The following is a 15,289-nucleotide window of genomic DNA, read 5'->3' on the forward strand; positions in this document are numbered from 1 at the left end:
CAAAAGGGATGATGGACGGGGCAATGTACTGTCAAATCTTGGGTGAGAACCTTCTTCCCTCAGCCAGGGCATTGAAAATGGGTCGAAGATGGGTGTTCCAGCATGACAATGACCCAAAACACACAGCCAAGGCAACAAAGGAGTGGCTCAAGAAGAAGCAAATTAAGGTACTGGAGTGGCCTAGCCAGGCTCCAGACTTTAATCTGATTGAAAATCTGTGGAGGGAGCTGAAAGTTCAAGTTGCCAAACGTCAGTCACCAAACCTTAACGACTTGGAGGGGATCTGCCAAGAGGAGTGGGCCAAAATCCCTCCTGAGATGTGTGCAAACCCGGTGGCCAACTACAGGAAACGTCTGACCTCTGTGATTGCCAACAAGGGATTTGCCACCAGGTACTAAGTCCCATTTGTGAAGGGGATCAAATACTTATTTCCCTCAAGAACATGCAAATCTGTGCATCATTTGTTAGACATGCATTTCTGCTGAATTTTTTGTTGCTACTCTGTCTCTCAGTGTTACAATACACTAACCATTCAATTTTGAGACTGATCATTTCTTTGCGAGTGGGCAAACATTCAAAATCAGCAGGGGATCAAATACTTATTTCCTTCACTGTGTGATAGATATATATATATATATATATATATATATATATATATATATATATATATAGAGAGAGAGAGATAGAGATAGAGATAGAGATATATATATATATAGATATAAAATCTATATCAGTATTTCTGCGCTTTTGCCACAGCTGCAATATCCTTACTGTTTAAAGAGTTAAAAAAAAAAATCAGGGTTGTTAATGAGGTCTGTACTCTGTCCAATTCACAGCCTGTTATTCAGGTCATATACCCAGGGGCACCATTAGGAATCATTGGGGCCCCATACAGCCTGCCTGATAAGGGTTACAGCCATCAATCCCCCTGCCGCATGACAGCCCCTGCCCATTTTGTTTGGACAGTAATACCACCAGCCATAGCTCCTAGCAAATAAATAAAAGTTCCCCAGGCCCCATCAGTTCAGCAGCAGGGCCCGAGGATAGAGAGAGGCCTAATTGCCCACTTTAAGGATCAGACAAAGTAATCCAACATTCTACGGCTCCTGACAGTTAATGTCTTGGCCTGCCGTCATGACTTGACATAGAAGAGGCCAGAATTTTAATTTGTCAGGAGCTGCAGCACAGGATTACTCTGCCTGCTCCAAAATTGAGCAAACAGTACCATCTCTGTCCTCACCCCTGCTGCTGAAATGATGGGGCCTGGGGAGCTTTAGTTGCTGGGAGCCATGGCTGGTGGGATTACTATGCATACTCCAAAAGGTTTGTTTTAAAGAGTCCCTTCTGCTCTCGGGCCTCCTACCGATGAGACCCAGGCTAGGTAGAGCAGGGTCAGCTCTACCCCCTTATCAGCAGCCCTACATATAACCTTGGAATTGAAACTAGTATTATCATATACTAAACAGTGAATAGTGATAAGGGGCTTTAATGTCGGCAAGAATGAAGTAACTAAAAATTTCATAAAAGCAGACACTTATGAAATAATTACACACACGCTTTCAGGCAAGGCCAATTTAAAAAAGTCCAAAATAGATTTTTAGACAAGAGTTCATTTGAGAAACCATGTCCCAAAGAGGCAACTAAGAAAAAAAAATCCCTGCTTAAATATAAACAAGGGAAATATCACAATTCTCACTGACATTGGTTTGAAAAATGAACATTGCAAATACATTTGACCTGCCATTCTGCTACAATTGAAGACGTATTTTACAAAGCAGTGCAAAAAAGCAACAAAGATGAGCAAGTTGCACAAACAGTTTAACCCATCACATAGAACATTATTGCAGTCAGATCACTGAATGAAGAATTAGGACAGGTTGTTATGAATTATTGCTCATTCCTTTTTAGATGATGGCCTTGATGCTGTGCAAAGACTATAAAAATACATAGATGTGCATATCAAAATGGATGAAATCACAGTAGATCTCACAAGATTCATGGTTCAGAAAAGCTTCACAGATGTCAGGTGATGCTCGTTTCTTGCTAGAAAAGTCATGAAATAGTAAGAACAATTCCACTTTTTTGTACAGATTGTTAATTGGTCGAGCAGAGGAAAACCAGTCCAGTCTGAATTTTGTGCAACCTTACAGCAGTAATTGTCATATTTAGACAACTTGAGGTCAAAACTGTTGTGAGGATACAAGTCTCAGCAAGATTTGTTAGCACATACTGAGACCTGATTGTCCATGACAGCGATGAATTCACTGCAGATTGATTATACAACCCTAATTATTGCTATATATAAACAAGTGCAGCATTTCTCAGATGAAACATCTCTGCTCAAGTTCTAGAAGGATATAAGCAACAGATGGACATTGTTTACTTGTGTAGTGTTGAAGAACTAGTGCAAATCTGGCTTGTCCAAACCTCTCTTTAAAATCCATAAATGAAGTTAATGGGAATCCCAACACCCGGCTTTATGAAAGCTTATTTTAAAAGGAAAAGGTGTTCATTTGGTTATTTTCACTTCCTTCAAGGCACAGATCTAAGATGTAAACATTTTAAAAGGACAAGTTTTAAAGGCTTCCTTCCCAGTGGTAACTGAGATATGGGCACTTTCCTCATTTGTATCCAGGGAATAGGAAGGCACTGCAGATATTAAGCCCTCATGTAGCAGTCACTGAGCATGATGTGAATTAGCTAAAGCCCCAGCGCTGGTGTACATCTCCAAGATTACAGTGGGTAGTGGATGGATGATCTCCCCGGGAGGTTAGACACAGTTGAGAGCCAGTATTTCTTAGTAGACGATCCTGGAAAAAAAACAAACAACATTTTTAGGGCATTAGGCAATTTAGGATGTACAGACACTAAAACAATCCCTTAACAATGAATGCCTCTCATTTGATCCATTAAATATTTATTATTTATTACAGATACTTACAGTGGGGCAAAAAAGTATTTAGTCAGCCACCAATTGTGCAAGTTCTCCCACTTAAAAAGATGAGAGAGGCCTGTAATTGGCATCATAGGTAGACCTCAACTATGAGAGACAAAATGAGAAAAAAAATCCAGACTATCACATTGGCTGATTTGGAAAGAATGTATTTGCAAATTAAGGTGGAAAATAAGTATTTGGTCAATATCAAAAGTTCATCTCAATACTTTGTTATATATCCTTTGTTGGCAATGACAGAGGTCAAACGTTTCCTGTAAGTCTTCACAGGGTTGGCACACACTGTTGCTGGTATGTTGGCCCATTCCTCCATGCAGATCTCCTCTAGAGCAGTGATGTTTTGGGGCTGTTGCTGGGCAACACGGACTTTCAACTCCCTCCAAAGGTTTTCTATGGGGTTGAGATCTGGAGACTGGCTAGGCCACTCCAGGACCTTGAAATGCTTCTTACGAAGCCACTCCTTCATTGCCCAGGCGGTATATTTGGAATCATTGTCATGTTGGAAGACCCAGCCACGTTTCATCTTCAATACCCTTGCTGATGGAAGGAGGTTTGCACTCAATCCCACGATACATGGCCCCATTCATTCTGTCCTGTACATGGATTAGTCGTCCTGGTCCCTTTGCGGAGAAACAGCCCCAAAGCATGATGTTGCCACCCCCATGATTCACAGTAGGTATGGTGTTCTTTGGATGCAACTCAGCATTCTCTCTCCTCCAAACACGACGAGTTGTGTTTCTACCAAACAGTTCTATTTTGGTTTCATCTGACCATATGACATTCTCCCAATCCTCTTCTGGATCATCCAAATGCTCTCTAGCAAACTTCAGATGGGCCCGGACATGTACTGGCTTAAGCAGGGGGACACGTCTGGCACTGAAGGATCCGAGTCCCTGGCGGCGTAGTGTGGTACTGATGGTAGCCTTTGTTCCGTTGGTCCCAGCTCTCTGCAGGTCATTCACTAGGTCCCCCGTGTGGTCCTGGGATTTTTGCTCACCGTTCTTGTGATCATTTTGACCCCACGGGGTGAGATCTCGCGTGGAGCCCCAGATCGAGGGAGATTATCAGTGGTCTTGTATGTCTTCCATTTTCTAATTATTGCTCCCACCGTTGATATGTTCACACCAAGCTGCTTGCCTATTGCAGATTCAGTCTTCCCAGCCTGGTGCAGGTCTTCAATTTTGTTTCTGGTATCCTTCGACAGCTCTTTGGTCTTCACTATAGTGGAGTTTGGAGTGTGACTGTTTGAGGTTGTGGACAGGTGTCTTTTATACTGATAACAAGTTCAAACAGGTGCTATTGATACAGGTAATGAGTGCAGGACAGAGGAGCCTCTTAAAGAGGAAGGTACAGGTGTGTGAGAGCCAGAAATCTTGCTTGTTTGTAGGTGACCAAATACTTATTTTCCACCATAATTTGCAAACAAATTCTTTCCAAATCAGCCAATGTGATTGTCTGGATTTTTTTACTCATTTTGTCTCTCATAGTTGAGGTCTGCCTATGATGCCAATTACAGGCCTCTCTCATCTTTAAGTGGGAGAACTTGCACAATTGGTGGCTGACTAAATACTTTTTTGCCCCACTGTATATAGCACTGTCAATTTACGCAGCGCTTTTCATATATATATTGTACATTTACATCAGTCCCTAACTCTCAAGGGACGTACAATCTAAGGTCCCTAACTCACAATCATACATACACATACTAGGGCAAATTTAGAAAGGAGCCAATTAACCTACCAGCATGTCTTTGAAGTGTGGGAGGGAAACGGAGTACCCATAGGAAACCGACGCAGGAAATGGGAGAAAATGCAAGCTCCAGGCAGGTGGTGTTGTGGCTGGGATTCAAAACAATGACCCTAGTACTGCCAGGCAGAAGGGCTAACCATTTAGCCAGTGTGCTGCCCAGATATCATTGAAAGTGTTTAATTCCATCTGTTTAGGTGGTACATAATAAAAAAAAAAAAAATCAGTATATCTATTCAGAAATCAGAACCTTTTTTGGCTGGTATGGCTGGCTGTATAGTAACCCTGCTGGTGTATGGGGGGGGGGGCTGGGGGATCTTCTCATGGAAACTAACTAAGGTGTTCTTGAGCAGTGGAGGCCGAGAGTATGGAGGATTAAGAGGGGCCAAGTGACTCCTGATTTGAGCAGTGCTACCTGGTCTGGCCAAGGGCTGGGAAGGCAGAGACCTGGCAGTGTCAAGCACCCCCCTTGAAATTGCAACTGGGGGGTGCCAGAGAACACTGTGGGTTTAAAACCCACTGTTTAATAAAGTAAAGGGGTGGGCAACTGCATGGCAAATGAGGTTTAATGTTAAAAAATGTAAAGTTATACTAAAGCTGGGCTAAAAATACGAACGCAAGTTACTCACTAGGAGAAGAACATCTGGGGGAATCCAGGATGAAAAAAGGATCTGGGTATCCTAGTAGATGACAGACTCAGTAATGGCATGCAATGCCACGGTGCAGCAAGCAAAGCTAGCGGAATATTAGCATGCATAAAAAAGGGTATTTACTCAATAGATAAAGCTATATTCTTTCCACTTTATAGAACTCTGGTTCTGCCACATCTGGAGTATGCCATCCAGTTCTGGTCACCAGTCCTCAGGAAGGATGTGCTGGAACTGAAGAAAGTCCAGAGAAGGGCAACAAAAGATTTTTTACATGGACACACCCACACAGGTTAAATGGGATGGACTGGTGTCTTTATTCAACCATACCCTCTATGTAACTGTGTGAAACTGCACACCTTTGCTTTTTTGTGCACAGCACTTCATGAGCTAGGCCTTTTAGCTGAGACTGAAGCAATTTTTGTTACAAGGCCTAGTCAATGCACTTGAACATGCACTTACACTATTTTCTTCTTATTTACTTTTTTTATCTGCACTAATTTAAGAGCCTCTTTACTCAGGATTGTAGGGTGTAGGTCTTTGAGCCTACCCTGAAGTCTAGGAGGAGAATGTGTGGCCAGCAGGTTCCTTCCTCCCCTGCTTTGGGGGAGGGAGGTCTCTTGTTCAGAAAGCCACCCTACCTAGTACGTATTGGTTGGCTTTGCCTGATCATGAGCAGAGGGGTCCACTGGGCCTTTTGACTAGGTGTACCCAGGTGTGCCTTAACCTTGTCAGCAAACTTCCGGCACAGAGGGGTCTTTCCTTTTTGTAAAGGGACCAAAGACACACCCTGAGCTTTTTTGTGTGTGTTCACATGCACTTTTGCTCACTTTTGGTGTTTAGTTTTTGTGCACTGCAGGCTCAAGAAAAAAAAAAAAAAATCAAACAAAACCCCCAAAAATACACATTTAAACCTTCATCTTTAACCAGCCAAAAACAGCCACAATAAAGCTTGATAACACCCCCACAAATATCCTTGGACTCATACACAAAATATTGTTTATTGTAATTAGTGTAACTGAGAGATAGAAATTTAGGTTAATATTTCTGAAGAAAAATTTCACACTTGCAAAATTACATTATTGAAAGTAACTACTTAGTTTTAGTCATTTGCAGTTACTATGCACTATAAGAACTGATCCTGTCCACTTCTACAATTTGCGACTGACAGGTCACAGTCTTGTAGTGGGCATACCCTGTCTTTTTTTTCTTTATGGTCTGCATATCTCTCAAATATGGCATCTGTGCATGGCAAGCCCCACACAGTTTTGCACTAGAAGGAAGGAATATACAATAAAAAGGAATATGAAATTTAGAGGCGGCATGTATAAACATACAATGAATGAGAGTGATCAGTAATAGTAATCAGTGTAGCCTACAATATGCAGTCACACCCATAGCTTGCCTTGTTTTTGTATCATTTACTCTTCTTCTTGTGTGCTAGATTTTCTGAGATCCTAGTAGGGACCCTTTGAATAGTGAGATACATCTACTGCAGGCTAGATTAGGATAACTACTTACCTTAGTAAATTCCCACTCCTCGTTTCCTGGAACAGTGGTCCCTTTTCCTTTGTACTGACACTCTCCAAGTTCCACTGGTCCTGGACTATATTTGGAGCGCAAGCACAGCTGCTTTCCAATATTATGTCGCAGTTCCCTCTGCGTAGTATATTCAAAGTACTAAAACACATAAGCACTGGAGTTAGTAGAGTGCACACTAGTATAGAGAACATAAACTAGATACTCTAATCGAAGTCTGGAATTTAGAATGCATTTAATTAAGTTAAATATCCAAATATCACCCTACACGTACTCTTCACGCCTCACAAGACCTCCTACTCTCTAGCTCCCTGGTCTCCTCCTCCCATGCCCGACTCCAGGACTTCTCCAGGTCTTCCCCCATCCTCTGAAACTCACTACCTCAATCCATCAGACTAGCACCTACCCTCCTCACCTTTAGGTGTACCCTGAAAACCCATCTCTTCAGGGAAGCCTACCCTGCCCTCACCTAACTGCCGATCTCTTCCACTCCTCCTACCACTCCATCCCCCACAGCCACTTCCTCCTGTACCACTATCCCCTCCCTCCTAGATTGTAAGCTCCAAGGAGCAGGGCCCTCAAACCCCTCGTGTACAGTATTGTTACTGTATTGTCTCATGTACTGTCTCCCACTATAATGTACAGCGCTGAGCAAACCTTTTGGCGCTATATAAATACTGTATAATAATAAGCTAAATTGCTCCCTTGCTAAAAAAAACAAAATTGCTATGTCCTACAGATATTTACATTAAACGGAGAATTTGGTTAAACACCCCCCCAAAAAAAAACAAAACCAAAACAAACTAAGAGAAGTCCTTTCCCTTGTTTCCTATCAATTTTTACTCTAGCGTACATGGCCTGCGGAGCATGCACTGTGCAACCTATACACTGTAAGATGCCAGGAATAACACTTGACATCATGGATATAACTCCTGCATGCATGTAGTAGAGTAACATAATGTGTAGCCATCCAATGACTTAAAATAATTGTTGGAAGAAATAGCACAGAAAATAGCCATACTAGTGGATGGAACAGTGAGTGACCGAGAGAGACAGCTCAGCCAAGCAGCAACAGAAAACCAGCAAAAAAGGAGGCCATTCTGACAGCATACTTATACATACTATAACATACTCATTTATGGCTCCTGGCACTGATGACACTGAGACAGGCTGGTGTATGGTGCAGTATAACCTATACTTTTGTTTTTTTACCATTAAAGTTCAATTCGAAGGAAACACGGTGGCCTACGTGTCGTTCTTAGTCCCTGTCTACAGCAATCTTGCAGACTGCACTGTACAGTGGGCTCTACAGGCAGGTTGAATGTAAACAAAGCAATCTTTAAGCTGATCTTCGGCTCTGAGGGCAATGCTCAAGCTTAGAAAAATTAAAAGAAAAAAAAAGAAAAAAACACACAGGTGCAATAGACATTTTAGGTAATGTTTTTGTTCCTGCATTAATGCTAAAGAGGTATCTAAAGCTGGAGCAGAGGGAATCTGGAGCAGCTGTACATAGTGACCACTCAGCTTTCGCTTGTTCAGTTAAGCTTTGAAAATGAAAGTTAGAAGCCGACTGGCTGCCATGCAGAGATTTTGCTCCAGATTCTGGTTGCTGCAGTCTTAGTAAATCCCCCGCTATGTATTTTAAAAGTATAGTGATCCTTTAAAAACATCAAACTCCCCATATGTTTAATGACACTATTTGATTAGATTGTAGTTATGCTGTACCTGATTTCCTCCCATTCCATGACAGGGGTACAAGATGAGTGGTTTTCCTCCATGGTTATTTTCCCCAACATCAAGGCAGCTCTGGGATCCTTCATTTTTAATCTACAAAAAAAGGAAATGCATGGGATTAAAACATTCTCAATATGGTTCATTAACAGGTTGCATAAATGTAGAATTGCGCATGAAGGGCTGTTTCTACCTTGCAGTGTGCAGCATAATATATTACACATACATACATACATACATACATATATATATACAGTTGTGTTCAAAATAATAGCAGTCAGACATCACTAACCTGATCAATCACTGTTTTTGGTAGAAATGGTATTTCTACATGGCAAATAATTTACTAGCAGGTGTAGTAGAGTAATAGAAATCCAACAGACCCAACAGTCATGACATGCATGCTGCTGATTCTGTGTAATTGAATCACTAATTGAAAGGGGCATGTTCAAAATAATAGCAGTGTGAAGTTCTATTAGTGAGGTCATTCATTCTTTGAAAAACAGGTGGCAATTATTGCCCTTATTTAAGGAAGGAAGGCAGCAAATGTTGTACATGCTGGTTGCAGTGCATTTCTCTCTGAAATTCTGAGGAAAATGGGTCGTTCCAGACATTGTTCAGAAGAACAGCGTACCTTGATTAAAAAGTTGATTGGAGAGGGGAAAACATATAAAGAAGTGCAGAAAATGATAGGCTGCTCAGCTAAAATGATCGCAAATGCTTTAAAATGGCAACCAAAACCTGAAAGACGTGGAAGAACGCGAAAAACTACCATTCGAATGGATAGAAGAATAGCCAAAATGGCAAGGACCCAGCTAACAATCAGCTCCAGGAAGATCAAAGAAGGTGTAAAGTTACCTGTGAGTACTGTTACAATTAGAAGATGCCTATGTGAAGCCAAGCTATCTGCAAGAAGCCCCCGCAAAGTCCCACTGTTGAAAAAAAGACGTGCTGAAGAGGTTACAATTTGCCAAAGAGCACATTGACTGGCCTAAAGAGAAATGGCGCAACATTTTGTGGACTGATGAAAGTATGATTGTTCTTTTTGGGTCTAGTGGCCGGAGACAGTTTGTCAGACGACCCCCAAACACTGAATTCAAGCCACAGTACACTGTGAAGACAGTGAAGCATGGTGGTGCAAGCATCATGATATGGGGATGTTTCTCATACTACGGTGTTGGGCCTATTTATCGCATACCAGGGATCATGGATCAGTTTGAATACATCAGAATACTTGTAGAGGTCATGCTGCCTTATGCTGAAGAGGAAATGCCCTTGAAATGGGTGTTCCAACAAGACAACGACCCCAAACACACTAGTAAACGTGCAACATCTTGGTTCCAGACCAACAAGATTGACGTTATGGAGTGGTCAGCCCAATCCCCGGATCTTAATCCAATAGAAAACTTGTGGGGGTGACATCAAAAAATGCAGTTTCTGAGGCAAAACCAGGAAATAGAGAAGAACTGTGGAATGTAATCCAATCATCCTGGGCTGGAATACCTGTTCACAGGTGCCAGAAGTTGGTTGACTCCATGCAACACAGATGTACAGCAGTTCTCAGAAACAGTGCTTATACAACTAAATATTCATAAAGTGATTAAAAGGAAAGCAAAATCTTCAAACATCTTTCAGTTTATATAGTGAAAGAAGAATACAAACACTGCTATTTTTTTGAACAGTCTAATATTCACTTTTTTTCAATTTTTTTAGAGGAACAACACAAATTTGATATCTTTTTCTTCATGTTTTGATTTGGAATAGAATGTGTAGTATTCCCAATGCATTTGTGTGTATGGAAATTAAAGCTATTAGAAGGATTTTGAGCTTTATTCACTTTTTTCAAACACACTGCTATTATTTTGAACATGTGTGTGTGTGTGTGTGTATGTGTGTGTATATGGGGGGGGGGGGGGGAGCCTGTACTGTATATAAAACAAACATTTCCTCATATTTCATCCCATTAAAAACCCCTGCTGCTACAGGAAAGTACCCGTTGATCTGCCAGAAATGCATTCAGCTCCCAAGTCTTGTTGCTGACAACACTCAGAAATTTGTGGTATCAATTCTCCCAGTGTCATTTTCTGAAATACTCAGACCCCTCCTCCGTCCTACTGTCCACAATGTAAAAAATAAATATTCCATACTTCAATTTTATTGTAACTGTACGATCTGCCCTCATGTTTTAAAGCTCTCTACAAACTGCTGAAGCAATATAAATCCTGTATAAGAATACTGTGCTCCCTGAGGAAAAAGACTGTAGATCTTAATTTAGCCATACACTGGTAGATTTTCAGACAAATGTTCATTCAAAAAATCTCGCCAGTGCATTTGATAATGCCAACAGAGACTTGAGAAATGCAGTTCAAAACTACTTCAAAATTTTGTTTGCTTTTAACATTCGATTTTGGAATTAATGGAATTTTCATCCCGCTTCTTCAAATTTTCTTGTCACTGTGTTCAAATACAATCGCCAATTTGACCTCACTAGTGGATTAGCAAATCGAATGAATGGTCCAAAAATGAAGAATTCTACTAATGTTTGGTCAGTTTTAGTTATCAAGCAAGGATAATTCACTGTCCCACAAGATCTGGGACACTTGGCAACTATAGTTATGCAATCACTTAGGGGCCTTGTATTAAAGTTTTAAAAAAGGTGATAAAATGTGTGAAAGATTAAAGTTAAATAAAACATTTTAAAAAAATGTTTATTAGCAGGGGTTCCCCATGTACATATGCATATGAATGCAAACATGAGTGTCGTGTCTGTATACATATAAAGAAAACAATATGTTATCACTGCACGATCCAGAGTGAGAGTAGTAATTCTAGGGATATCGCTAATATTAAATTGATGAACTGGAAAGGCTTTAAGAGATTTACTCTGGACAATTTTGGGTACTTTAGCCTTTTGCTGGTTTATGGGGACATGCAATATTTAGACCTAACATATCTGATGTCAATAGACTATATTGTGTTTGTACTGTGAAACAGTTTTTTTTAGGTGTTGTGTTCACACCATTAGGTGTGCTGCTTTTGTAGAATTTTCTTTTAGGTACACTTAGCACAGGAATTGTTTCTCTGTATTGTGTATACTAAAAGTAATTTGAGTGTATTTTTTATTGAAAAATATAGATTTCGTTAGTAGCACAAGTATCGTGTGACATAAAAATGCAACTGCAATATCTTATTCTACTGGGTCTGTGCTTTCAGAAAATGTATAGTGAAATGGTTATTGGTTAGGTAACACATTTGTCTGTCATATCACTCATCACTGGAGCTGCCAGCCCATATAGCATCCATAGCACAAGGCTGAGCAGTAGGCCTCATTTATAACAGCTTCACCATGCGGCAATTTACCAGTAGTTTTAAAGCATTCTGAATGCCAATCAAAGCACGATCACTAAAGTAAATGGTTACCTTAACCACTTCCCGTCCGGCCCATGTACATAAACGGTCAGACGGGAGCAGAGCAAGAGCGGGTTGCTGTTCATAAACGGCACCCGCATTTTCAGGCCTCCAGCCACAGCAGAACACAAATCGCTGTACGGGACCTCACACAGTGATCAATCAGTGATCACATGAATAGTAGTAAGCAAGATGTCACTTCTGACATCATTGCCTACTACCTGTGACATCTGTGAATGATCACAGAGGTCACATGATGCAAGGCTATTCATAACAGCCTTGTACCATGTGACAAACTGTGACCAATCACAGCACTCACAGTATTTCTCAATGGCTGCAAGAATGCAGCCAGAGAGGAGAAATTATTGCTTTTACAGCCTTTTTGGGGGTAAAAGCAATCAGTGTAAGATTAATAAAAACCTACATCACCCCTCACAAGTAGTACAGTGTCACTATGGGGACACTGTACTGCTAGGGTGACAGTGTTAAAAAAAACAAAACAAAACCACAAATAATATAAAAAGAAAAAAAAATGTTTTGAAAAATTATAATTTTTGGTTATAAACTAATATAAATGCCACCAAAATAAAATTTTATCTGTATCGAAAAAATGCTAACAAATTCATATGGGTACAGTGTTGCATGACCGCGCAATTGTTATTCAAAGTGTGATAGCACTGAAAGCTGAAAATTGGTCTGGACAGGAAGGGGGTAAAAGTGTCCGGACTTGAAGTGGTTAAAGTTCTGTACACACTGTTGGGCATGTACTGCTTTGCTTCAGAATTTATACCCCATGTCTCTTTCTTGGTGCTTCATCACATCTCCAAAGATTCCAGAGATACAGATAACGCAGTGCTCCCCAACAGCACCTTCAGCTGTTGAGAGGTGCTTAATCAGAGTTAGCTTAGCTTTGGAGGTATGAGACATCCCAGGATGCACTGGCAAACCAATAAGTGAACTGGAAAGCGGTCATCAACAGCCACTTCCAATATTATATATATGCACACACCACATCTGGTGTGCAGTGTGGAGCAACAAGAAGGTGATCATAGCAACATGGTGCTCAATGTGGGATGGTGATCGGGGACCAGAGAGAGGGGACTGAGCAATGGAGGATCAACAGAGCTGGGAGAATGAAGCAGGAGAAAGTAGCTAATGTCACATGTGGTGCATAGCATGGAAGCAATAAAGCAGGAGGTGAGCAGTGACCAGACAGGGAGGACTCAGCAGTGCAGAAGAAGCAGAGCAGATGTCACACATGGTGTACAGCATGGGATCAATATAGCGGGAGGTAAACAGGGACCGGAGAGAGCGGAGGATCAGAAGCCAGAGTATAAGCAGAGCTGGGGATTACTACTCAGTGGGGAATCAGCAGAGCTGAGGGTACTAATAAGCAGGGGATCTGCTCAGCAGGAGTACTAACGAGTGGGGGATCTGCTGAGTGGGGTTATTACCGAGTCCCTTTAAAACAAATATAAAACCAACACACACAGGAAATTGGCCTAGCTTCACTAATGGTTAAAAAAAAAATAAACCAGATAAAAATGCATGTTAAATCGGTAAGCACAGTAATGTGTGTTACTAATCAACGGAAGTGTAAACTAGCCCTGACAGACCTGCACAGTGACAGTTATACACAGTTCCTTTTCATCATCTGACCACTAAATACTTACGGCACCAAAATAGGTTGGTGAAAGGTCTGGTATGAACATCTCTGGGTAGATATTTTCGAGATACCATGAAAAATTCTTACAATGCAAATCATATTTGAGCTTTAGCCGTGGAGAAATGTCTCCAAAGTTCCTCTGTAATAAAAGATTTCAGCAAAAGTTAAAAAGATTAAAAAGGCATAAATCAATCATTTACAACATGTAACTATCTGATGTGGAACGAATACACTGCAGTATACTAGAAGTGCCTTTAATATTCCACTAGAGGGCAGACAACACAGACTACAGAGTTTTATCATCTTGAAGGGAAAGTCAAGGTAACAAATATTAGTTTCTAAAATCTAAGTAGATCTGCTATATCTGTGAAAGTGACTTTGTATAGTAAGAAGCAGTTCTTTCAAATGTGAGAATAATGGTGTCAAAAAGTGGAGTGATTCTATTTAGGGATGACATGTAAAAGCAAAGATATGAAAGTAATTCTGAAAGTCACCATATCTGATCTTTTGAACCTGAACCTTAAAAGTCACTTACTCTCTGTGCCCATCTTGCTTTAAGATCGGTTAGCATCAGAGATCAGCTGGAGTCAATACATATGACCTTCACCACTGACAGCAATTAAATGAACAGCAATGATCAAACACAGGCCCTATCTCCTACGGTATTAAATCCTTACTATGCAGATACAACTGTTAGGCTCAGTTCACACTAGCTTTCTCAGCAGGTATCAGATGGGCATTTGGGAAGCGTTTTTTGTTTTGGAAAAATGGTTCTTATACTAGCATAGGGTGGAGGAGAGCAAGAACCCCTTCCAGATTTTTTAAAGCAATAGCATGTCCATATCAAGGATATTTTCACTTGCTTCCTGTTCTAACGCCTAAGTATATAGGGACTTTTTTTACATGTAATTTTTCTACGGTTAAATACCAATGGATGTCATACAAGAATAGTGACAATAATCAGGGTTTTTTTTCAATGGCAACACATGGGAATGCAATTCCAGCACTGAATCTATGCAATGTCAAGGGGTGCTATAGGATCTATTGTTGCTGGGGGATCTATTGTCCCTAAAGGGGATCTATTTTCATGTTGTCTATTGTTGCTGGGGTGGTATATTGTTGATGGGGATCAATTCTGGCTGGAAGGGATCTGCTGTTGACGGAGGGGTCTATTTTCTATTGTTGCTGGAAAGTCTATTGATGATGGCTGTTGGGAGATCTGTTGTAGTTGCTGGGGGTCTATTGTTGCTGGGGTGATGTTTTGGGGGACCATTGTTACTGGGGGATCTATTGTCACTGAAGTGGATATATTTGTGTGTGTTGGTCTATTGTTGCTGGGGAGGTATATTGTTGATGGGAGTCATTTGTTGCTGGAAGGGATCTACTGTTGAGGGATTAGTCTATTGTTGCTGGCTGCTGGAGTCTATTGATGCTGGCTGTTGGGAGATCTGTTGTAGCTTCTGGGGTCTATAGTTTCTGGGGTGGTATTTTGTTTTGGGGGTCCATTGTTGCAGGAGGAATCTGTTGTTGCTGGCTGCAGGTGATCTATTTTTCTGCTTTTCTTGTTATCAGTAACAAATTTCAAATAAATTCTTTAGC

At 40.9% G+C, this 15,289-nt stretch overlaps 1 protein-coding gene across 1 annotated transcript in view; it reads right to left on the reverse strand.

The window, feature by feature from the left end:
• Positions 1-1,470: 1,470 nt before the first annotated feature.
• Positions 1,471-15,289, reverse strand: part of GALNT6 (polypeptide N-acetylgalactosaminyltransferase 6) — an 81,714-nt gene continuing 67,895 nt past the window's right edge. Inside the window, exons 8-11 of the mRNA XM_089692973.1 lie at positions 13,698-13,829; positions 8,611-8,712; positions 6,868-7,026; positions 1,471-2,810 (exon numbers count right to left, since the gene is read on the reverse strand). Of these exons, the coding sequence (XP_089549099.1) occupies positions 2,697-2,810; positions 6,868-7,026; positions 8,611-8,712; positions 13,698-13,829 (507 nt within the window). The 3' untranslated portion in view covers positions 1,471-2,696. The remainder of the gene's footprint in view (positions 2,811-6,867; positions 7,027-8,610; positions 8,713-13,697; positions 13,830-15,289) is intronic.

Source organism: Staurois parvus, unplaced genomic scaffold (genome assembly GCF_062004578.1).
Source record: "Staurois parvus isolate SC_StPar_1 unplaced genomic scaffold, SC_StPar_1.0 ptg000023l, whole genome shotgun sequence".
Classification (NCBI taxonomy): domain Eukaryota; kingdom Metazoa; phylum Chordata; class Amphibia; order Anura; family Ranidae; genus Staurois; species Staurois parvus.